Source organism: Corylus avellana, chromosome 2, assembly GCF_965113065.1.
Source record: "Corylus avellana chromosome 2, dhCorAvel1.hap1.2, whole genome shotgun sequence".
NCBI lineage: Eukaryota > Viridiplantae > Streptophyta > Magnoliopsida > Fagales > Betulaceae > Corylus > Corylus avellana.
In genome coordinates this window covers 32,089,710-32,115,985 of record NC_142491.1, presented here as the reverse complement: position 1 = coordinate 32,115,985, position 26,276 = coordinate 32,089,710, and the positions used below count along the sequence as shown (strand labels likewise).

Below are 26,276 nucleotides of genomic sequence, written 5' to 3'. Positions count from 1 at the left end.
GGGTTGTTGATGATATATTGATTCATCATAAATAATAGAACACTCAAATTTTGAAGCTTAAACATATCATATGGAGTTCCGGTCTTCTTCACTTTGGTTCTCCTTTGTTTTTTTTTCCCTCACCCCTCTCCTGTTATTGATCTAAAATTGTTGTTTATCAAGATACATTTCTGTGCCACAAAGTACAAGCAAATATGCGATTACCGAAAATAATTAGAATCTCTTCCTCGAATATACAATATGAAAGCAAATGATCAAAAATGCTGTTCTGAGAATATGAATTTACCGGGAGAGAAGTTAAACTGATGGCAAGCTTTACTAACTCTGGGTCACAAGCTATATCCACATGAGTTGCTCCCCCCTGTAGGTATGATGACATGATAATGTGAGCTATAAGTTTGGGGGGTCAGTAACATTCAACAAAAAGAAACAAAAAAAACAGTATGCAAATTGCACTCTGGTAAAGAAGCAAATTAATATCTTGATGTTAGGGAAATAGCAAAGTTAAAGCACATATGCACAAAGCACTACTACAAATTAAATAAAGAGTCAACTGTTGAGAGAACTATTCACCAAATTTTGCTTGTAAGAAAAATAGCAAAGTTTAAGGCAATTACTAGCTTCTACTACAATGGCAAGTAATGTGGTTTACAATCAATTTCTTTTAATTGTCCACGCATAGACAACTTGAACAACTGTGATGTAATTCTTACAATATATGAAAAACCAAAATGTTGAAGAAGAAAAAAAATATTACAATACTAATTAAATGATTAAATCAACCTCATGAAATGCATGAAAATTGCTTACAGTACCGCATATTTCATCACTTGTTAATTAATCTTAAATTTGTGACTTAGGATAATCTAGAAGGTAACATCAAACCTACCTTCTCTGCAGCAGTAACAACTGAAGCAACATTGTCTTTATTGAAATTCTGCAATCCTGAGATAATCTGTAAATGACACGATTAAGTACATACAGTGGTGCAATTTGCAATTGAATTAAAATTCTCTTAATTAGATGGATTATAAAACTGTGAAAATATAAAATTCTCTGAAATTATGCAACATTGCATTTGAAAAGCAGAGAAAGTTCCTTCTCTAGCCCATTAAAGAGACATAATAAAGAAAAAGAAAACACAGAGAAAAAAGGAAATTAGAAAAACAAAAGAATTAATAACTAAGTTTAAGCAATAGCATCAAATCTCTCCCCCTGTATGATTGCAGTGAAAATTGAAAAAACAAAAACAAAATATTACCTTAAACTAACCATAGGAGAACAACAAATTGTTACTCTTCCCCAGGATCCAAGCATAGGAGAAAGAGAAAAAAATGATTACAGAAAATGGGAAGTGGGTAAGAAAGTACCTTGAGAGCTCTTCGGTCATGAAAATCCTTCAGGACTGCTTCTTTGGTAGTTGATAAAAGGATCACTAGTCATCACATCCCTAATAGCTAGATTGGTGCCTTTAATTACATTGACCTTAATCAATCCAATGAATTCAACCATACCTGCCTATAAACAGTGCATTCGAAGAAAAAAGATTTAGCATCCATATCAAACTCAAATTTTGAAATTAGCGAGTACATTTTTAATGTCCTTTTTTTCTTTTTTCAACTTGTGATATAAAATAACTGCTGGTTCACATTCAGTTTTCTACAAGAGAATATTACACTACAATAAATTTACTCATACTCCACTATTAGGGGCGACTTTTGAAAGTCGCCCTTAATAGTTAAGTATTAGCGTCCACATCAACGTGGACGCTAATAATGGGTCGAAAGGCTGAATATTAGCGTCCACTTTACAATGGACACTAATAAGTCGACCCTAATATATACGCGGAAATTATTCAAGGGGCAGAAAAAATATAAGCGGCCAAAAAGAACCTTTTAGCGTCAACTATACCAATATCGTCCACTTAAGTGGACGCTAAAAGCTGGAAATAAATAAATAAATAACAAATAAAATCTCAATAGCATCCACTTTCAAAGTGGACGCTAATAATTAAGCATTAGGGTCGACTCTAGTAGCCCCTAAAGAGTAGGTAGAAAAATAAAAATAAAAAATAAAAAAATAAAATTGCTAACCAATAGGGTCGACTAAAAGTGGACGCTGAAGACCCATTATTAGCGTCCACTTTGAAAGTGGAGGCTAATACCTACTCTTTAGGGTCGACTTTAGTGGACCCTAAAGAGTACGTAGAAAAATAAAAATAAAAATAAAAAAATAAAATTTATGACCAATAAGGTCGACTAAAAGTGGATGCTAATACTTAAGCATTAGGGTCGACTTTAGTGGACCCTAAAGAGTAGGTAGAAAAATAAAAAAAAATAAAATTGCTGACCAATAGGGTCGACTAAAAGTGGACACTGATGACCCATTATTAGCGTCCACTTTGAAAGTGGACGCTAATACCTACTTTTTATGATTGACTTTAGTGGACCCTAAAGAGTACATAGAAAAATAAAAAAAATAAAATAAAATTGCTGACCAATAGGGTCGACTAAAAGTGGACACTGAAGACCCATTATTAGCGTCCACTTTCAAAGTGGACGCTAATACCTACTCTTTAGGGTCGACTTTAGTGGACTCTAAAGAGTACGTAGAAAAATTAAAAAATAAATAAATAAAATAAATTGCTGACCAATAGGGTCGACTAAAAGTGGACGCTGAAGACCCATTATTAGCGTCCACTTGGAAAGTGGACGCTAATACTTAAGCATTATGGTCGACTTGAGTGGACCCTAAAGAGTACGTAGAAAAATAAAATAAAAAAAAAAAAAAAAAAATTGCTGACCAATAGGGTTAACTAAAAGTGGATGCTGAAGACCCATTATTAGCATCCACTTTGAAAGTGGACGCTAAAACTTAAGCATTAGGGTCGACTTTAGTGGACCCTAAACAGTAGGTAGAAAAATAAAAATAAAAAATATGTGGGGTGTGGGGGAAAGTGACCTAAAATAGGTCATGTGGTGTGCTGTCCAAGTGCACTCAATCGCACACATGGTGCGATCGATCGCATTCGGCCAAGGGTGTGCGTGGTGATTCTGTTATTGCGATCAAACGTACCCAAGGTGCGATCGATCGCAATAATCGAATATTGGCTTTGAACATTCTGTTACTGCGATCGAACGCACCCAAACAGAATGGCTCAAATATATATATATATATATATATATATATATATATATATATATATATATATATATATATTTTTTATTGCTGCCCAATAGCGTCTACTAAAATTGTGTATATATGACTGCATTATTTAAAATTTTCAAATAAAGTGACACAGTATGCACCGTTAAATATAACAAAATAACATGTTAAACATAAAATAAAAGCTCTCCCTTTCACTTATTCCATATGTACAGTTGTTTCAATATATATATATATATATATATATATATATATATATAAAATAAAAAAAATAAAAAAAAAAATAAAAAGGAAAAATTCTTCTATTTCAATTCCATCCTCCTAAAGAAAGATTTTAATTTGTATATATTTGCCATTTGATTAGGAGTTACATTTGTAGGATAAAGTTTTCATTTTAACTAATTTGAAGAGTTAATTCTCATTTCATAATTCATATTAAATTTTACAGATCTAATAGTGTATATATATTATATGATGAATATATTGATACCTTATGGAAAGATTTTATACTATTAAATATAACAAAATAAAATCTAAACCGTAAAATAATTCCTCTCAGTTTTAAGTGAAAATATATTGATACTTTGCAATTCAACAACCGGCCGTGTGCAAATACAGGGTCACTCCCATGAGAAAACACAAAAGCAAGTAAAAAGAAACAAAACTAAAGACAAATAAAAAGATTAACTTAAAACATACTAAACAAAATAAAAAGGGTAAACTATGGGGTGCCTCCCATGAGCGCTAAATTTAACGTCTTCAGCCAGACGGTGGTCCCTGCTTACTATTGTCCAGAAGATGATGCTCCTGCAGAGGGTGGTGGCAACCGGCTGAGAATGGACTGAATCAATTCTTCTAAGGCGCCTAGGCGTTTGTCCATCAATTCTTTATTTTCCCGAGCCTCCTTTCTTTGGCTAGCCAACTCTCTCCAAAGGCCTGCTATTTCTCCACTAAGTGAGCGGTTTCGTGCTTCACGAAAAATTGTCGGGGCCTCCTCCTTAGCTGGCTCTGAATCAACTGCAGGTTCATCTTCGGCCATCGGCTCGGCCTCATACTCTTTCGCACCAGTTGCTGGTGCTGGAGCTACCTGGGGAATGTGGGAGAGGCTTTTATTCCATTGGCGAATGCCAAATATAGGAGTAGTAGTGACTGGCTCATCAGCTGCGGTACCCTTGACGCCTTTCTTCCAGAGGATGTAGGAGATTAAGTATGGGAAAGGCAACCCCCATGAATGTGTGGACTCCGTTCCTCCAACGTGCACCCCATTCCAAAATTTGTGAATTCGGTTCCAAATTATGTCAAGAATGGAGTACCAAGCACCTTTATGGAAGGCGTAGAGTGCTTGAAGAAATTGATCCTGCCTCTGAGTTTTGTGCCCCAAGGGAAAAGCATTCCGGTATAATACGGAGTCCACAAACCAAAGCCGTTGAGGTAGCTTGGATTGGCTGCCGGCATTATAGTGGGCATCGGCATATATCCCTTCACACATGTCCTGATTGATTTCCGCCACGTAGAATCTGGCCGGTTGCTCAGCAAGTTGTGTGGCTTCTAGAAGGTGCTCATCATTGCATTGAAGGGCAACAGCAATGTCGGCTCGTGTTACGTGAATAGCTTTGCCTTGCACTTTGGAAAAGAGGGCAGCCAGCCTGTTGCAGTCATGAGACAGGTGGGCATAAAACTCGATCACCAATTTTCTGTAAGCAGTGGGGGTGACCAGCTTGAAAAGCTTCTTGAGCCCCCGTCGCTTGAACTCGACAACCGCCCATTGAGTCGCCTCAAGATTTTGAAAGTCTTCTCGAATGGCAAAGGTGGTCTCAAATAGCAGCTCCCACTCCTCAAAAGTGGGCGGAGGAGAAATGGCTCGGGTATCGGACCCTCGGGAGGACGAAGCTCGAGTTCTTGGCATGATGAGCTTGATTGGGAACTTTTGTCAAACACCTGGTGTGCACTAGAGATAGCCAAAAGTGCAAAACAACACAACTCTGCTCAAAACCCCCTGTAAAAACACCAAAATCCAACCACAACAAATCAATGTGGGTGGATGAACACCCACAATTGCAGAAATATGAGAAAAAAAAAAAAAAAAAAAAAAGAGGTGGTGAAAAGTACCTGGTATGGTTGCCGGAGAAGAGAACCGTGTGGTGGCTGTGTGGTAGAGGTGATGAAAAACGGTGGACGAGTGGTTGTGTGCTTTGGTTGTGCCGGAGGTGCGTGGGTGCTTGGAGAGGTGTACGGCACAGGGGAAGAAAAATATGTGAGGTGTGGCGGAAAGTGACCTAAAATAGGTCACGTGGTGTGCTGTCCGAGTGCACTCGATCGCACACATGTGCGATCAATTGCATTCGGCCAAGGGTGTGTGTGGTGATTCTGTTATTGCGATCGATCGCAATAACAGAATGTTCAAAGCCTATATATATATATATATATTTTTATTATTTCTTTTTTTTTTTAATTTTTATTGCATAATGTACAACAACTTCGATCATTATATGATCAAATGATCGATCAAACTTGAAACAATTGAAATTGAAGGTTTGATCGAATATCCGATCAATCATAATGAATTAGTTCGATTGAACGTGATAAGACCAAATGATTGAAACAATTGAAATTGAATGTTTGATCAAACATCCGATTGGTCCTACCTAGTGCATTCGTTCCATCGATTGTGATAATATCAAATGATCAAACAAAATTCAAACAAATTAAATGTTCGATTGAACATTGAATTGAACTCTAAGCATTTTATATTATATTAGTGCATTACTTAAATTGATCGGGATACAATCAATAAAACTTGACATGATTGAAGGTTCAATCAAACATCTGATAAAATCAATTCTGATCGATACTATTACATATAAGTCTGATCGATCGTAATGGGATCAAATGTTCGATCAAACATCCGATCGATCATAATGAATTAGTTCGATTGATCATGATACGATTAAATGATCAATCAAACATTCGATCGATCCTAATGAATTAGTTCGATTGATCGCGATCGGATCAATCGTTCGATCAAACATCTAATCGATCATAATGAATTAGTTTGATTGATCGTGATAGAATCAAATGTCCAATCGCACAACAAAATCATCACAAAGGCCCCAATATTGAAATATTAACAAAACATAACTAGGACTTCAATCAAGCCCTACTAATTAAATTAGCTACATATAAAGTTGATGTTAAAGATCTTCATAAAATAAAAGATAAGAAAGGGAAAGAATAAACCCGAGATTTGAACTTGACAAGCTCCTATTCTCTCATTGCAAAAACATCCTCTATTCTAAAGGCTAAAGAGTCTATTTATAGGCTTTAGAAGTCCTTGGAAAAGTAGTAAACCCAAGGCATTTCGTAGGGTTTCAATCCTATTACAATTGGGAGTTAGAAAACCCTAATATGGAAATAGGGACATCTTAGCCGCCACCTTAGTTTGTCTCCTGCGCATGGGTGCGCTCAATCGCAGCCCGTGTGCGCTCGATTGCAAGTCTACGATCCATCCTTCTTCTAGCATGCACTCGATCGTTCCTGGCTTGCTTTGTGCTATGTCCTCTCGGGTACTGTGCTCGATCGCAGGTACCCTGCGATTGATCGCAGTGTCAGTGAGTTCCAATTTTTCTCATCTTCTTTCTTTGAGCCCAAATCACCTAGTTTTACTTCATTTTCTTTCAAAAGCTTGTAAAAACATAAAAAACACAAAAATGAATTAAAATGGCCTAATTAAGTAAAACCAAAGGAATAAAACATGTAAGTTAAAGGCTGAAAATATGAATATTTTAGCACTTATCAGCCTCCACTCAATTACGTAGAGATGATGCGACAATAGCAATTGATGAATTATATATTCAACTTGATGCAAGCATGTTTGCCAACGATTGCCGGACAAGGACCATAATACAAACTTTGATGAGGAAGAGAAGTTATGTAGCGACAACGATATAGACTCTGAACACGAAGAGGACTCTGAACACGAACAATCATCTTCAAGTAACAGTGATACAGATTTTGAATATGAATCTGATGATGAAATGTGTTGAACATAAGCTCACATTTGGTGTAAGTACAAAGTGTATTAGCATATTTAATGAAGTTGAAGCTCTCTCTCTCTCTCTCTCTCTCTCTCTCTATATATATATATATATATATTGTGGTGTTTTTTTTTTTTTTTTACTAGCACGATTATTGTATGTTTGTCAAAAATAGTGAACATGCTATATGGTTATAATTTGACTAATATAATTTTTTGGTTTTTGAGTTGTTAGCAGATTGATCATAACAATAACAACAACAGGACGCAAACGTATTCCAGCAGTACGAGGCCAAGTCCAAGGTCAAGGTCGGGGCCTTATTAACGAGCATGAGAGTCCGACTCCCAATTCTGGGTTTGGTGATACAGATATGCAAATGTCACCCTCGGCCCCCCTCCCCCTCTAGTCAATGGATGGGCATCCTTCGCACGAGTCTAATAATCCTATTCACTCAGTGGCAAGATTGGATTCACAGGGAGTCACCCCTACTGCATCTTGTAAGATCATGAATTATATGTTTATGAAATGTTATTTTTGTATTATTTTGGTTTGTTATAGATATTTGACAATATACTTTTCCAAATATAACTTACTACGTTACCATGTTTTGCGTAACAGCTACCACGTCTGTCAGAAGTATAAAGGGTAAGGCCAAGTGTAAGAAGTTGAGTGACCACGTACTTAAGAATGGTCCCTTAATGCTAAACATCCCAAATAGACACCAGGCATCTGTAGGCAAGAATGCATCATGGTTTGCAAGCAAGATTGGGGAGATTATTCGTAACATGTGCGAACTCCATCACAGTGAATGGAAGAAGGTCCCAGCTGACGAAAAGAGCAAGTTGTTATTCCATGTTCAGGTATGAATATCAATGTAATGTTTAAAAATATGTTTCGTATGAAAAAATAATGTGACACATTTTTTACCATTGTTTTCTTATCTATTATCTATCAGTCAAACTTCGCATTGAATATGGGACGATACGAGCACATCAAAGCTATTGAACATAAATTGGGTCGTGCATATGTTAGGCTTCGTTTGAACTTGTATAGGAACCACTACAAGAAATATTTTTAAGGCATTCATAAAGAAGATGATGAGGGGATTGCCAAGGCTAAGGCTATTGGGAGGAAAACGTGCCAGCAGGGTATGGTCCTAAACAGTGGAACCTAATATGTGACTCATTTGATAACGGTAAATAGAAGGTAAATATATATTATTATACTGATTAGAAAATTCAGATTGATATAATTTGCATGCACTTGAAGACATTTTATGAATAATTGTGTTTTTTTTTTTTCTCTCCAAATTTCATAGGAAAAGTCTGAACGAAATATAAAAAACAGAAGCAAATTAGAAACAAAGTACACAGCTGGGACTTGTTCATTTGTCAACGTTATTTATAAAAGGGTAAGTATCTTGTAGCATAATTTTCTGAAAGTAACATTATTTAGTGTAAACTTTGATTATATGTATTATGTGTAGGAACAAGAAACAAAAGTGAAGCTCAATCCTGTTGAACTATATGAGGCTACTCATACAAGAAAAAAGGATAAAGAGTTTGTGAACGACAAATGCAAAAGTCTATATGTAAGTAAATGTTTACGCTCCGATCATTAAGTTGATTAGTGAAGAACATGAATAATAAACTTGCATGAAGTATATATTAAACTAAGGCCAACTATGACTTGTGCAGCTTCAGATGCGAGAATTAACAACCAGTGAGACCTTAGAGGAAGGCAATGTGGAGGGAAGTGTGGAGGACCGAATGCAAGAAATAGTCACACAAGTGCTAGGGGGCCGACAATCTGGGCACGTTAGAGGACTGGGATGCGGTCTTATTCCTACCCCTTTAAGTACTTCATCTCAAGCGTTCGCCCACTTCGACAACCATGACGAGTGTAGGAAAAGACAAGAAGACACTCAAAGCGAGCTTCAACAGACTATAATCGAACTTCATCAGTACAGGAAAAATCTGCAAGCCAACGTTGAGGAAACGAACAAATTGAAAGCCACTGTTGAGTTCTTAATGTCACGTATTGGAGGGTTAGTGAAACTTTACCTATGCATTAATTTTACTAAAACACACATACTAAGTAATCGTTAAAAAGCTTATTGATCATTATATGAAATTCTATTGTTTTTAGGTCCGGAGGGTGCTTGATTGGAGGTGAATCAAGTGAAGCCAACAATTGAGGGAGCTTTGGAATAACCATTTATTTAGGATGTACTTTTTCATACCATATACTTGGGATATATTTTTTGATACTATGTATTTGGATAGTTGTTGGTACTTTCTATTTGCTACTGTGTATTTGTATTTGTTGATCGTGATCTGTTTGGTAATGTATATTTGTTGGTACTTTTTATTTGGTTTATATTATGTTAAGATATTGGCAAAATTTTTGGTTCAAGAACTTTTGAGTTAGTAAATCTCCCTTGACATGTTTATCAAGGTTAAAGAACTTTAAGTAAACAATGCAAGGGAGTAATAATATTTTTCTAAATTTTCTTTTTAAGTGTATGCAGGATGACAAGAGTACAAGAAAGTTAAACCACCCAAGCAGGTTCTCACTTTAATATGTTTCATGAAGAAACACATTTTTAGTATCTCTTTCTCTAGCATGTTGGGTTTCATTCTCATTGTCTTTGATATTATATATTGGTTCATTGTGGTAGATTACTCAAATTGCTTATAAGGATGAATTGGCAAGGAAGAGGATGCAGATAAGTACTTTATTTTGGGTTCAGCAATTTTACTGGCCATGGATTGTAAAACATATATTTAATAGTTTTCTCCCTTGGCAGGTTTGGTTCATGGGGCAGTTCTCACATATTTTTGATGATTTTGATGAGGTTAGTCCTTTTGAGTTACGTTTCTTGTAGGCATTTAGATTAGTTTGAAGATTGTTGTCTGATGTGGTGAAGTAGTATTAATGCATAGTAGTCTTCTCCAAAAGGTGTTAAACTTTTAAACTTTGCCAGTATTTGTGGTTTTCGGCTTGTGTTTCCAATGATAGGTGTCGTTTTGTAGTTTTAAGCCATTATTCATGATATGTTTGGCCTTTATATTATATCATTTTCATAATTATAGGATAAAGAAGTATAAGATCATATAAAATTCAAAAATCAACATTTTTTCCCTTTACATTCTCAACAAAATAATGGAGAATCTAAATTTTTCCTTTTTTCTTCTTTCTCTTTCCATTTTCTCTTGGTCTCTTTTTCAACCCCATAGATACTACTGTTTTGTGCTTTTTCTTCTACTACGAGTTGTGATTTGTTGTGTGGCAAAACAAACTATGTTATGTTATGTTTGTCCCCAAAGTCTAATTTCGTCGAACATGTAGATGTAGCTATCCACCCTCAATTATAGGGTCATTTGCATTCTATGCATAAATAAAATAATTTTGCTATCAACACTTAACCCTAGATTAATATGCAACGTCCACTACACCATGCAAATTAGGGTTAAAATTAATGTAATAGTGGGCAAATGAATGGTGGGATGCACTAAGCTGTCAAAATTAATAGATTAGTGTCTTTTAATATGTAATGTCCTCCCTACATCATCCCCCAACGAATATGTTAGTTTTGACACTCATTTGGAGAAGGTACATTGAATATTGAATGACCCCATAGTTTAGGGTAGATAGCTGAACTTAACCATTTCATTTAGTTTCAAGAAATTTGATTGGTTATGCTTGTTATTTTCATTTCAGGTTCCTAGCACAGAGATTGACAAAACCTCTCCCAAGTTCTTCACACATTGGGATCCAGACTCTAAAATGTTTACGGTTAGTTTGTTTAATATTTGCTCAACTGCTTCCAATGTTTTTAGATGTGATTTGGCACAAAAATTGACAGTTTGATTGAACAGTCTACCTGGTCTGAGTTGTTTATAAGTCACTGGACTAAAAACCTTCTATAACCTAGACATGTCATTTGATTGCCAGTGGGTCAGCTCTTGGTCTTAATTCTCATTGTAGCTCTCTCTCTCTCTCAATTTATTTTGGCACCTACTGACACAACCAAGTAGACCAACTTACCTGCTGGCTGATTGGGTTGGACAATCTTTTCTTTCTCCTTCATAGGCCACTTGCTAGTCTGGTTAAAATACATTGAATTTTCTTTTTTCAAGTTTTTTTGTTGGTCTGTTCCTGCTAATGGTAACTTATCTAACCCTTTTTTTTTTGTGTCTGTCAATGTGAAGTTGCAATTATATTTTAAAATCAAGCCACCAGAGGCAAACAAACCTCAACCTGCACCTGGAGCCAATGACACAGCGGCCCCTGGTGTCCCACCAAGGCCTTTGCCACCATCACCCCAAGGTCCATCCCCACCACTTCCTCCAACGCAAGGAAGGCCACCTGGTGCACCTCTTGGAAATCCTCCTAGAGCCCCTCCTCAAATGCCTGCTTCATTCCCACCACCACCTCCTACAGCAAATGGCCCTAGGCCCCATTCCTCCTAGTGGGACTCCACCTGTCCCTCCCCTACCTCCTATTGGTAGTGGCACGATGGCGAATTTCACTCCTGGTACTAGGCCTCCAATGCCTCCCTCACATGGTTTTCAAGCCCAACAAATGCAAGGCCAGGGTGTTCGTCCACCGCCACCACCTCCTAGCATGGGGCAACATGTCCTTAGGCCACGCTCATCTCAGTAAGCAATTCTCTATGTAGTAGTTGCACCAGAATTGTGTTCGACTACTCTGCTTCGATATGTAGCTACGTCCAAGCTGGTACTTTGAAATGTTTATTTTGCTATATGTCTTTAAAGCTTTGAGTATCATTGAGACTGTAAATATAATATGATCGCCCTCACATGTTTGCTATTTGTTCTCTCTCTCTCTCTCTCATAGAAGAGGCTAACGTTTATTATAACTGGCTTACGACTCACTAGCTCATAGATAAGTACCAAGTTAGTGCTAAGGGACACCAAACTTATGCTAATGAATGGGTGGCTAGAGTTCTTTTTATTCTTGATTCTCTGGAATAATGAAAGATAAATCTTACTATTTCAGACAACCAACCTTAACAATTTGTCAATCAATTCAAAGAGTTCAATAAAAGAGGAGGCTTTCATGTGAACAAGCATGTCGGAAGGAAAACAAAAAAAAGAAAGAAAGAAAGCTTTAAACGGACTATATTTACATTGATGTTTTGAATTTTTTTAGCCAAATATATCTTTAGTTTCACTCAAAACAGAGTACAATGTTTTTACTCTTGTCATGATTAATATCATGGTAGAAATATTGTGGTTAAGAGTTAGCTGATATATGTTACTGATACCAGTGTTTCCTGGTTTTGCGATCGATCGCAAGTAGAGTGCAATCAATCGCAAAATATCAAAAACATACTGGTTTCGCGATTGAGCGCATGCCCAATGTGCGTTCGAGCGCAAAATGTCGAAAACCTATTGGTACTGCGATCGATCGTACACGATTGTGCGATCAAGTACAGATTATTATTATTATTATTATTTTTAGGACCATTATTTTTTTTAGGACCATTAGCGTCCACAAAGTGGACGCTAATGGTTAACTATCAACGTCCACTTTGGTTTGAACATTGATAGTTAATTGTTTTTTTTTTTTAATTTTTTAGGACCATTAGGGTCCACAAAGTGGACCCTAATGGTTAACTATCAGTGTCCACTTTGAGTTGGACTTTGTGGACCCTAATAGTTAACTATCAGCGTCCACTTTGGGTTGGACGCTGATAGTTAATTTTTTTTTAAAAAAAAATTTAGGAGCATTAGGGTTCACAAAGTGGACACTAATGGTTAACTATCAGTGTCCACTTTAGCTTGGACACTAATAGTTTTTTTTTTTTTTTTTTACTTTTTTAGGACCATTAGGGTCCACTATGTGGACGCTAATGGTTAACTATCAGCGTCCACTTTCGTTTGGACGCTGATAGTTAATTTTTTTTTTTTTTGGGACCATTAGGGTCCACTTTGTGGATTAGCGTCCACTTTTAGTGGACGCTAATGGTTGACTATCAGCATCGACTATGGCTTCCGTTTACATCACCTTTAAGGTCAAAACATTGCGACTTTAGGGTCGATAAAGTGGACGTTAAAAGTGATCATTAGGGTCGACTTTAAGTGGACGCTGATAATCACACATTTTATCATTAGGGTCGGACGATTAGCGTCGTCACCTTTAAGATCCAAAAGTCGACGCTATTGGCAACAGCGTCCACTTTAGGACTTTTAGGGTCGACTCGAAGTCACCCCTAAAGACCTAAATTCTTGTAGTGTTAACAAAATAAAAATAAAAGAAAAAGAAAAGAAAAGATGGGAGCAAAAAACAAAAGAATGAAAACTTATATCTTGTTCCATTGTTTGGTCTTCCGAAGAAAATATTTACTAGGTTGCAGCCCTCTACACTTTTAGTGAATTTGCATTACTTACCAAAAAAGAAGAAGAATGAAATAAAGTTTAATGTCATTTAGTTCTCACAGCCAAATTTTCCCTCCAAATCTCACCTATTTTAGAGATATTTTCGGATGACGCTAAGAGCAATGTGCTGATATATTTTCCCTTATGCTTTCTTTTCTCTCCCCTTGACAAACAATTACAGGAAAATATGAAAATTTAATGAATATCCTCTTTTCGTTTTCTCTAGGGATGAACAATTTTTGCATACGTGAAAACAGGACATTAAATTCCAACAGAGAAAATCATTCAGAGAAGTGCTAGTGTGAAGCAATCCAATTTTGGCTCATTTTTGTAGTTCACAAACTTTAGTGTTTCCTCTTACTTCCCCATACACGTGCTAATGCACTTTCCAATGTGATGAGGCAATACTTATAGTCCTTATAGACAATGTAGAGCATAGACTTCTTTAATCACTCCTTTATCACTTGAAGGAAGAGCAAGTGTATCTCATTGCTACAGATACGGTTTTATCAATAGTATATATATTCAGACATTTCCCTCCAACTCCACCAAATTGTAGCATTAGTTTGTCAAAAATGTCTTGAACAAGTGTGGAACTTGAACTACTCGATTGGGCTGTGCTTATATTCTACAGACAAACATACACAGTTACACAAACAATTGTAGTGTATATGACTGACATTTAACCTTCTGTTCAATAATGTTTCCTTGACTTCCTCCTTCCTGTGCTTGTGTAGGTGCAGATACATTTGAACTTTTCTATAAACAAATTGTTCTAAACAGCCTACATGTTATCACTTGCAAGCAAAACAGAAAATTCAATGTGCTTGTGCATGTTCCGAGGATTCAAAATGTTTCCATGCCTCTTTCGAAGGAATTCTTTGGAGTTCAAAAAGCATAAAATCTAATTCTTCAGTCAAACAATATTAGAAAGAAAACACAATTTCCAGTAGCATATTTTATATCCATAGCCAGCTCCAAAGACAAAAAAAGAAAAAGAAAAGTGCACTTAAACATCTGCATATACCTGATAAAAACAGAAATTAACCAAATGAAAAAGTCGTTACCAATAGATTGCACTTCTTAGAGGCCTTGTGCTCAGAGTCTTTTCTTGCCCAGCTGTTACGAAATGCCTGCCCAATACGAGTTCTAGTTGCTTGTTTCTCGAATTGTTTCTTGTCATGTACAAAGAAAATGCTTAAAGAACTGCTTGGGGATGATGAACTCCTTTTATGAGTCGACGGGAAGGGGCAGAACAGCTGCTCATTGGAATCCGAAAATTCTAGCATCTCATATTTTCTCCTGAGTGTTCAACAATGTTTCTGGTTTAGAATAGTAAATGTCTCTCATTCAAAAGTATGACAAGTATTGTATTAGCATTACCTAATAAAATCCAATCGTTCCTCTATAGAAGAATCCGGTTTTGGTTTTTCAAGGTTATTTGGGATGCAAGCTTCATACTTTTGGTTAACTGCAATATTTCCACCCAGAGTTTCCAAATTATCGACTTGTTCATCAGTCCATTCATCTAGCTTCACTGATAGAACCTGGTACATTTTTGGATTGAATTAGAACATCCAATTCCAAACTTCATCAAAGGGAGAGAGGCGAGGGAGAGTATAGCTACCTTAGTTGAAATCTGCAATTGAAATCCTACCAAAACCCTACATATCTCTGATTAAAATTTGATACACTACATGTCAAGCTACCAGAGTTGTTACCCGGTAAAATGACTTTACTTACCCTCCTAACCTGCTAGGGATCCTCCCACACATGAGGATCCATGCGGAAACAAAGAAATTTTGAATCTGCTCAAATTTGTCAATTCCTCAAAGTGTTCTCGTGATATTTCTTTCTTCAATGGGCAGTTATATTTAAGCTTCTTTGTTATAAATGAGCTCTGGAATTTTTTTACTTCCCTTGGCACACACTTAGAGAGACACAGAGAGAGAATTCAAGGTAGCAAAGTGTGTCACCAAAGACAGTCCTTTGGGAAAAGTATTGACAAGGCAGGAAATCTTGAAGAATCAGGATTAGTCTTTAGATAATAAGATAGGTTTCTCTACCAGCAACTATTTCCAGCTAAAGTTAATAGCAGGATGCAGGCCCCAATGCTGCTTCTAGTTGGCCCAGCACAAATTTGGCATTATTATATAATGTGTTAAGACGAGCTAAGAATAATTATCTGAAACCCTTCTGAGTCATACCATAAAGACAACATCAAGAGTTGTTATAAGCCTTGTGGATTATGGATGGTGATTCTGGCTTGATAACATCTATATCACCGATGTCTCTCTTTCAAGTTCTATAAAGAAGTAAAAGACCTACTCAATCAAATTTTGAAGGCCTCAAAGTGGAAAGATAGTGCCAATACAAGGTTATATAATCTGTAGTCATGAAATTTTGTTTTACTAGACTGTGTCAAGGAGCATAATTGGAAACTATACCTTTGAAATCTGCACACCAAGGCTTCTATGCACACCAGAACACTTGATACAAATAAATACTCCCAGATTTGAGGATCTGACAATGACCAGATGAACAATTATGAATTAAGTAAATATGAGCTATTCATTTGTCCATAATAAACTTGACTAAACAGTATGAGCAGTTTTCCTTCTGTGTAGATTAGTGAGAAATCAATAGATATGTATGCTGAACAATTGCATCGCTCAAAATAATATCATGAAATAATGCCTTAATTTTAAGAAATAATGACAACAAAAGACTTCAGAGAGAGAGAGAAAGCGGTCTTTTCAGGAAGAGGAGCATAAAAGATTCATTGGCAATGACATTATTAATCCTATTTACTCAAGATATGATTACTTACACCCATTTTGGATCTGGAGTTCCACAATCTGCACAGAACCTATTACCAGATTGATGTAACAGACTCTCCAGTCTTAGTTGCGGACCTAGTTAATAAAAAATACAAGTTGCGAAAATCAGACATTGCTGCTTGAACTTTATCAAGCGATTTGTTTAGAAGACACCGAAGGAAATATCATTTCCTATACACAGAGTTGCAGATCAAACGTCAAAGCATTTAAGTACTTTATGAAGAGTACATGCAAGAAAGCAAGCTATCAAAATTTTTGGCCAGAAAGTTGCGTAAGAATAAAAATCATTCAGTGAAAGGAATAATTCAGATTTTGGAGAATCCATGATTTTGATAGCCCATATCTATGAATAAGACATGAATTGCAATAAAGTGTACTTTGACCTATGAACCAAGAATTTCATAAACATCCGGTGAAAGAATAAATACCTGACCTCCCATTTGAAAAGCTAAGATTTGGAGGAGGAACAAGAGCTTTAATATGTTTGTAGTGGCAATAAACTTACCTCTAGAGCACTAATCTTTGCTAGGAACTGACCATATAATATGTTCATAATTTGTTGGATAGGCCTTTGTGTTTCTCATTTATTTCAATTACCAATTGGCATTCATAATTTGATAAACTTTAAGAATGACACAAACTACCACCACTTGGGTCAAGGACTAGGAAAAAGGTTGATAAGCTACTGCAAATTTTCTTAAACAAGAAATTAAAACATCAAGTCTCAACATACTGGAAGATGAACATCGATCTGTTTCACTACTCCAACTTGGTGTGTCTAAACATAAGAGATCATATAAGCTTGACGCTGACCCTACCAATGGAATATTTGTTATCAAATAATAGACCATCATAAAAGTTGGCAAGAATACCACTTTGATTAAGAATTGAACTTATAAAACACTACAAAAAAACAAGGGTTTAGTGACGTGGCAACTGTTTATTAGTTTTTGCCACGTCACTAAATTGTAACGTGTTAACCTACTACACGTTACAATGTTTATTGGTAACGTGGTATTTTTAACACGTTACCATATGGTAACGTGGCAAAAATACCACGTTACCAAATGGTAACGTGTTAAAATGACACGTTACCATTTGGTAACGTGCCATTTTAACACGTTGCCAAATGGTAACGTGTTAAAATGACACGTTACCATATGGTAACGTGTCATTTTAACACGTTACCATTTGGTATTTATAGAAATTTGATAAAAAAACTAATTTTTTTTTAACACTTAATAAAAAAACAAAATTTTACAGAAATTTGATAATAAAATTTTTTTTTAGGCACACTTTGCATTATTTGCTATATGTTTTATACTATTGTAATCTTGTAATTACACTTGTAAACAAGATTAATCTTGTAATTTGTATACAATTGTATAAACAATCATACTTGCAATTATATAAAGTATATTTATATATATAAATATATATTAATATTACATAAAGCTTAATATATATATAGGTAACATTTTTCAACATTTTAGTCCATTTAATAGGTAACATTTTTCAAGCCGTTCGATGCTAGGAACAACTTGAATTCGCATAATTTGAAAATTTATAATTTTTTTTAAAGTATTACTGATCCTGATCCATAGAAGCCAATTTTTTTAAAAAAACATATTCTTATGGAATATAATAACCCAAATTAAATTATCATATTGACCATAACTAGATCACATTTTTCAAATTAATATTGATTCTAAAATCTAAAACCCTAATTATCATTTAATTATTAGTAAAAAAAAAAAAACTTTTGTAAATCACTTCATATTTATAATAATAATGTTCAATATAATATGTAAACTTAGAGTAAAATTCAAAAAATTGGACCATTCCAAATGCTTGAGTGATTATTAGTGCATGACAGGCTTGGTGCTAGCTAGAGCCAAGCAATGTAAACAGTAGGGTTTGAAAAATGCCTATTTTTTTAGTAAAAGTACCATTGACTGACTAAAGGAGCCTTTGGAGATGCTTATCTTCTATAATGTCTCATTGATCTTTTTTGTTTTATTAAAATATTTTAACGAAAATTAAATTTACCCTTTTAATATGGGAGTTTCAATCATCCTATATATCATTTAAAAAATTCCTCTTTCTGTTCTTAATATCTGCTCCATTAGATTTACCGTTAAAATTTGACAAAATGTGTATAGATAATGTACCTCAAGATGGTGACATATATAAATATATAAATATATATTAATATATATTTATATATATATATATATATATATATATATATATATATATATATATAATTAAATTAATACATTGTGTACAAATTGTAACGTGCCTATGTGGCACGTTACAATAATAGTAACGTGCCACATAGGCACGTTACAAAAGGGTAACGTGCCACATAGGCACGTTACAAAAGAGTAACGTGCGACATGTGGCACGTTACTACCTGCCTCGGGACCATACGCAGCTCATCAGCTTTTCTCTTTTTTTTTCCTTCTTCTCCTTCTCTCCTGGTTTTTCCCCTGGCCTTCGATCTGCAGCTTCTTCTCCCCGCGCAGTGCAGCTTCTTCTACCTCCCTAGTCAAAATTTTCTCTCTTCTTCTAACATTTTCCAGCCACATTTTCATCAATATTTCTCTCCCATTTTCCAGCTTCTTTTTCGGATTTTGGAAGCAGGCCACCACCTCATCACCACCGTCTTCTCTCTCCGCCGGCGAGCTCATCTCCGGCCGCCAACTCACCTCTATCTCACGTTTTTTGCGTCAATCGATCAGGTATATATGTATATATATATATTTTTTGAAAATATATATTGATAGTTTTTAATTTTCTTTACAGTAATGCATATTTCCAATTTTGTATATGTATATAAATTTGATTCTTGTAATGTATGAGTTTATAGAATATTGTATATGTATATGTTCAATTTATTTTGTTAGCTAATTAACTTATTAATTTGGTTGAATTATATATTGCTTTTAGTGTCTTATGTTTGTACGTAGAAATGTAGGATTGTTCAATATAGCCATGCATGCAAAATATTTATAGACACGTCTTTAGGTAAGTAGTTTGAAATTGGCTAAATTTTTTTTATTTTTTATTTTGGTGTATGTTTTACAAACCTAGCTAATAAAGAAAAGAAAAAACAAATATAGGGGTTGTTTTTTTTTATTATATAAATGATCATTTAGTTTGAATTATTCTCTGAAAAATTTGATACAAATAATAATGAACAATACATAATGCAAAAAAATAAAAGAAAATAATAATAAACAATACATAATGCTAAAAAATAAAAGAAAAAACAAACCTACCTAGGTAGCTAGTTAGATGAATTTTATTTAGGGTCTCCATATGAAGTTGAAATTATGTAACTTTATTTATTTTTTAAATAATTGCGACAAAAACATAACTTAAATTTATTTTATTTAGAGTCCCCTAAGAAATTACAACCTTTTCAATTTGTTTAATATAATTTGGTTTAGGTTTTACAACTTTATATTAGAGTACATGTTATTAAATAAACAACGAACGTAGATGTCTTTTTTTAAGTACGGTACCCATGACAAATGGTTTTAATTTTGTATTATAATGTGGTTTAAGGTTTAGAAATTTACTTCATATAAATTTTAACCAAGACAAAAAAATAACAAGGAAAGAAAAGAATAGCAAAAAAAGTAATGAACCTAGTTTTACTTATTCACTGTTAGGGTCTCCATTGGCCCTTATTTAGCGTAATTCCTTCATATTTATGTTTAAGTTTAGCGGAATTCTTACATATTTATGTTTGTAATGTACGTAGTAACATTATGGATAAGAGTTGGATGAAGAAGTCTAGGGGTACAAAGGAATACAGAGACGGATGTAGAGCGTTTGTGGACTTCGCAGTTAGGAACTGTGACACTCCAGACAAACTTATTCTGTGCCCTTGTAAGACATGTCGCTGTAACAGGAGACACCCCCCAAATTTGGTATACGACCACTTGACAGGGGGGAAAGGAATGTGGCCCCAATACACGTTCTGGATTTATCATGGCGAGAGGCCTGTTAGAGCTCCCGTTGATGGCTCGAATTCATCACGTCCGGCAACAGCTGCGGGTGCAAGCACTGAACAGGGTGGAAATATGCACGCCATGTTGCGTGATGCATTAGGCATGCACGAAGTTAGAAATGACAATAGTGAGCATCGGGTTGAGGTGCACGGAGAGGAAGAAAACATTGTGCATGACGAAGCCGATGGAGATGACGTACGAAAGTACGAGGAATTGCTTAAAGAGGCAGACAAACCGCTTCATGATAAGACCAAACATAGCAAGCTAAGTGCTACTGTACATCTGTATAATTTGAAGTGTGTGGGTGGAGTTAGTAATACGATATTCTCGTGTTTCCTCGAGCTAATCAATCAGTTGCTGCCTGTAGATGATGGAGCTCTGCCAATGAATACATATGAGGCCAAACGGTTTCTAAGGGACATGGGACTCGGGTATGAGAAGATTCCGGCATGTCGCAATGATTGTATGTTGTTCTGGAAGGGCAATAAGGACTTAGATTCATGTGTCAAATGTGGTAAATCTAAGTGGAATGACGAAATTCATTTGGACGAGGATGGCCACCCCTTAACGTCGAGTAAGAGACGTCCGGTCAAGGTTTTGCGGTGGTTTCCCATCATACCACGACTACAGAGGCTTTTTATGTCAGAGCATACTGCATCCCATATGAGGTGGCATGCAGAAGGCCGCACTAAGGACGGCGTATTGAGGCATCCAGCCGACGGCGAAGCATGGAAGTCATTTGACAATTTACATCCGGAGTTTGCAATGGACAGTAGGAACTTAAGACTTGGCCTAGCCTCGGATGGATTTAATCCTTTTGGGAACATGAGCACATCCCACAGTAGTTGGCCTGTAATGCTTGTACCGTACAACCTGCCTCCTTGGATGTGCATGAAACAAACGTCTTTCATATTATCTCTGATTATTCCAGGCCCAAGTTCACCTGGGATGGATATAGATGTCTACATGCAACCGTTAATTGAGGAATTGCAGGAACTATGGAGTGTGGGGGTACGAACGTTTGATGCCTCGTTGAAAAAGAATTTCATGCTCCGAGCACAGCTGATGTGGACAATTAATGACTTTCCGGCATACGCGGACTTGTCTGGGTGGTCTACAAGAGGTAGAAAGGCATGCCCTTGCTATATGCATGCAACAAGGTCTAGACGGTTAAAACACGGAAACAAGTTTTGCTTTATGGGGCATAGGCGATACTTACCCATGGATCATCCGTGGAGGCGGAATAAAAATACATTTGACGGTAACCAAGAATTAGAATGTGCCCCCGATGTGCCGGATGGAGATGAAATCCTAAAACAGTTAGAAGATATGGTATTTGGAGATGAGAGCGCCGGTAAGTCAGTTAACATTGAAAATTCACATGCAAAGAGGAAGAGGACTGATAATATATTGTGGAAGAAGAAAAGCATTTTTTTCCGTTTGCCGTATTGGAAGGATAATTTATTGCGGCACAACCTTGATGTCATGCACATAGAGAAAAATGTGATGGACAATATAATCGGCACAATACTCGACATTAAGGGGAAAACGAAGGACAACCTTCAAGCTCGTAAAGACTTGCAAGAAATGGGTTTGAGATCAGCACTTCATCCTTTCACAGATGATAATGGGAGAATCTATATGCCTCATGCAAGCTACACGATGTCGAAAGAGGATAAAACTAGTTTCCTAAAAGTGCTTCGAAATGGCAGGGTGCCAGACGGATATGCCTCGAATATTTCTAGATGTGCAAAACTTAAGGACCGGACGATAACAGGTTTGAAGAGTCATGACAATCACGTATTGATGCAACAACTTCTTCCGATTGCATTGCGTGGATCACTGCCTGGTAACGTGGTTAGACCGCTGGTTGAGATGTCTGCATTCTTCAGGGGCATATGTTCAATGGCGTTGACCCAAGAGGATATGGCCCGACTTGAGTCTGGCATCTATATCACTCTGTGTAAGATGGAACAGATATTTCCTCCCTGTTTTTTCACCAGCATGGTTCATGTTGTGGTGCATCTTGTTCGTGAATACCGACTCGGTGGACCGGTACAGTATAGGTGGATGTATCCGGCAGAGAGGTAACATTTTCCCTAAAAGATTAAAACTAAAATTTCTTTGACATTTATTTATTTAAAAACAACTATTAGATGTAATAATTGACTAGTTTTGATATGTAGGAGTCTCGGGGTGTTCAAATCTAGTGTTCGCAATAAAGCGGCTCCTGAGGGCTGCATTGCGGAGGGCTACACAGCAACCGAGTTAGTGACGTTCTGTTCGATGTATTTAGAGAACGCACCGACATTTCACAATAGGCCGCAACGAAACCCGGATGGACCTAAAGGGGCTGGAGCCCGAGTCGTCCTCGACCGACTCACGTTGACACAGATTCACCGTTACATTCTGTTTAACTCGGATGACTTCCTCCAATTGCGGACGTGAGTATTGTGTAATAAAGATATGTATGCTCATATCTCGCAACAACGTTCGTTGTGAATTAAGTTTAATTGATTTCATTTCAAAATATAGGATGCACAAGGATTCCATAATACAAACCACAAATGGGGGGCGAATGACGGACGATCAGTTGGACACTCAACATTTTGACCAATTCTGCGATTGGTACCGTGACTACGTAAGACTAATGTCATGCACACCTACTGAATTTCATAATGTTTCCTCATTGCACTAATTACACTTCGTCGTTGTATATGACTCGTAGGTCGATTGTTCGGACGATCGACGCAGGAAGGATATGGGTGACAAACTAGTAATGCATTGTAGAGGGCCGATGGTTTCAGCAGTCCAATATAACAAATATGTGGTCAATGGCAAGTTTTTTCGCACTGTCGAACATGATATTGGAAAGCGGTCTCAGAATAGTGGCGTGTGTGTGCCGACTGTTGATGGCGAAACATACTATGGGAAGGTAACTCAAATACTCGAGGTGGAGTATTACGACAGGACAAAGTATGTTATGTTCAAGTGTGATTGGGCGGACACCACAAGGGACAGAGGATACAAGGTCGACGAGTATGGCATAACACTTGTCAACTTCAAAAACCTTGTCCATAAGGGGGAGCTGATTAGTGATGAACCGTATGTTCTAGTTTCCCAAGTGGAACAAGTTTTTTATGTCAAAGATGAAAGGAATCCAGATTGGGCTTGTGCGGTGAAGACTAAACCAAGAAACATATACGACGTTGGTCAGGGCCAAGCGCCTGATGATGATCATGCCAACTATCACGAGAGTGAGCCACTCACTTTAAATAATAATCAGTTGTGCGATCCGCATGATGACATCCAATATGTCCGACCCGGCTTTGCACCAATTGAGGCGTATGTCAAACGTTTTGAATTAAATATTGTACATTGATTGGTTTGTTATTTATTTGTACATTAATTGTCAATTTTTCTTAGGACTTTGTGGTGAAGTTTGGTTACACTATGCACTATACACATAACTAATTGAGTGTGTGCTGTATTTTGCAGGTTGGAATGAGTGCTCAAGGGAAGTCAAGAGGGCGGAGGGCACAATCTTCTGGGTCAAGATTGCAGCATGACTTTACCGATAGTGAGGCGCAGGAAGCTGCTATGCTTCTTCAGCAGCAATCAGGGTATCGACCCATACTTCCACAACATGTGGAAGGGCATACACATGCGGGAGGCGACTATGACTACGACATTCCTGGCTCTTCGGTTGATCATATCACGGCTTTTCTTGACCCATCCCATCCGACGGGGCTTTCCCAGCTAGGGTATCAGAGATATGAGCCTAATCCCCGCGACTCAAACGCATCCCCGCATATGCTATCCCCGCCACCCAGATTCACACAAATGGGTTTATTACCGCACGGCTATTTCGATCCGCCGCCACACAGCAGCACACCTGTGGATGATACTGAGGCACAGGCCGCTAATGACATGGATGATGGTACAGGTGGCGCGGACAATGAACAGCACAATGACCCTGATTGGCCTGCATTGGAGATTGACGAGGTTCGCACGATAGGTATGTATGCATGCTAGTCCGAACCTTAAATATGCACATATTTACGCATGATGGTACATGTAGTTTATTACTATATCAATTTAAATAATATATGTGTGATCATTTGTGTGTTAATATATACTTCATCATTGCAGATAGCGAGAACAATTTTGAAGTGTTGATCGTAAGTGACTCGCATAAGTTGTGGGACATTCCCGAAGGAAAAAGGGTCGTTATGGAGTATAATGGGGCGTGGCAGCCTGTAGGACAAAGCGGCAAAAAGTTTAGACGGATGACTGGCAAGGCGTGCAAGGCCGGGACCTTTATTAGGCTATCCGACAACTGGGATGATGTACCAGAACAATGCAAGGAGGATTTGTTTCAGTCTTTGATGGTAAGTGTAGATTAGGTGTTATTAATTAATTTATGATATGTACCACTTCTATATTAAATTTATTTTAGGCAATAAGCATTTTAATACCCTAGTTTTTAATTGATGCAGCGTTACTTTTACATCATGCCTGGGTCGGATATGACGGCAATTAAGAAGGACGCTTTCAGGGACATGGGCGAGAAGCAGAAGCTTTTGAGGCACAATTTAAGAAAGAAGCTCAGGATTCAGAGCGACGACACTCCTGGGACAGTGTCGGCAAGGATGGCCCAGACCATTTCAAAGTACAACCCCGCAGACGTTGAAATATTGTTGGGAAAATGGTGCGATCCCGCTTATCAAGTAAGTCACTTCAAAATATTTGTGTTTTGTTAGTTAAAATTGTTCGATGGTTTAGTTATTAATAACGTACATATGTTGTGTTCGTAGGCTTTCTGTGCGCACATGAAAGAGATACGAGCACAAAATCAAATACCACACTACATCGGCTCGAAGAGCCTTGCAAGGCTGGCACATGAGGAAGTATTATTCTAACTGACCATAACATATTTATATATTTCATATATTTCGTACTATATATATATATATAACATATATTTCATTGGTGGTTTGAACTTATTGCAGATGCTTAGTACGGGCAAGTCTCCTACGCGAGCGAAAACTTATATCAAGAGCCATAAAAAGGCAGATGGTAGCTGCCCAAATCCGGTAGTCGCAGCGAGGATTGTAAGTAGCAGACACCTTCTTATGAATGTTTATTTATGTAATAATTAACTTTTTGAGTCTTCAAAATTATATATATAACAATGATCGTGTACAGGCTCGAATGGAAGAGTTATTGGAGAATGACCCTGCGGAACAGGCAGAAGGGCCACATGGGACGATAAGGTGGACACCGGATGATGCTTATGCTCAAGCGCACGACAATAAGCCTGAGTATGCAGGTCGTGTCCGAGGGGTAAGTAAGAATATTTTGCCTGCGCGCGGCACAATCCACTCATATTATACACCATCCCAAACACGGTCGCAGAACCGTGGTGGTCCAATGGTCTCGCGTGAAGAATTCGAAAGAGCCATTGAAGCCGAGAGGGAGAAGCACAGAGAGCAAATGGATGCGAGGCTAGCGCAGCAGAGTGAGGAGATTACTGCGGCGGTGACCGCGCGGGTGACTCAGCAGGTGACTCAGTAGATGGCTGAGCAGATGGCTGCTCAGATGGCTGCTCAGATGGCAGCGCATGAGGAGCGGATTCGTAGCCTTGAGGGGTCGAGACGTGTGGGGTCGGAGCCGGAGGTGACGACGATCAGGAATCTGCAAGATGCAGAGTCACCAGCCCGAGTGATTGCGAGATCCTCAGTTGATAGTCGATCAGGTAACAATATATTTTTTTTATTTCTATTTGAGTAACACGATTATTTTACG

General features: G+C 37.2%; 1 protein-coding gene, 1 long non-coding RNA gene and 1 pseudogene across 3 annotated transcripts; 1 reads left to right on the top strand and 2 right to left on the bottom strand.

Moving 5' to 3' along the window:
• Positions 1-283: 283 nt before the first annotated feature.
• LOC148587628 (putative ADP-ribosylation factor GTPase-activating protein AGD11 pseudogene) lies at positions 284-15,162 on the bottom strand (annotated as a pseudogene). Its single transcript, XR_015911324.1, has 5 exons — positions 14,990-15,162; positions 14,674-14,908; positions 1,371-1,518; positions 890-955; positions 284-361 (listed from the first exon to the last, which is right to left on the bottom strand). The product of XR_015911324.1 is annotated as a putative ADP-ribosylation factor GTPase-activating protein AGD11 pseudogene (transcript).
• An 899-nt stretch (positions 15,163-16,061) lies between these two features.
• LOC148587627 (uncharacterized) lies at positions 16,062-17,204 on the bottom strand. Its single transcript, XR_015911557.1, has 3 exons — positions 17,180-17,204; positions 16,437-16,521; positions 16,062-16,129 (listed from the first exon to the last, which is right to left on the bottom strand). It is a non-coding gene; the product is annotated as an uncharacterized LOC148587627 (long non-coding RNA).
• Positions 17,205-20,660: 3,456 nt separating this feature from the next.
• On the top strand, positions 20,661-25,304 carry LOC148587626 (uncharacterized). Its single transcript, XM_088512731.1, has 8 exons — positions 20,661-22,555; positions 22,655-22,912; positions 23,004-23,109; positions 23,197-23,841; positions 23,967-24,486; positions 24,621-24,859; positions 24,968-25,179; positions 25,286-25,304. The coding sequence occupies exons 1-8, from the start codon at positions 20,853-20,855 to the stop codon at positions 25,302-25,304; spliced, it is 3,702 nt and encodes a 1,233-aa protein (XP_088368857.1). The 5' UTR covers positions 20,661-20,852.
• The last annotated feature ends 972 nt before the right edge of the window (positions 25,305-26,276 follow it).

Bases quoted from the DNA above. Each gene is read 5' to 3' on its own strand.
- LOC148587626 (XM_088512731.1), top strand. From the start codon at position 20,853: ATGAATACATATGAGGCCAAACGGTTTCTAAGGGACATGGGACTCGGG. The intron at 22,913-23,003 runs GTGAGTATTGTG...TTCAAAATATAG, and splicing joins GACTTCCTCCAATTGCGGAC to GATGCACAAGGATTCCATAA. The intron at 24,860-24,967 runs GTAAGTGTAGAT...TAATTGATGCAG, and splicing joins ATTTGTTTCAGTCTTTGATG to CGTTACTTTTACATCATGCC.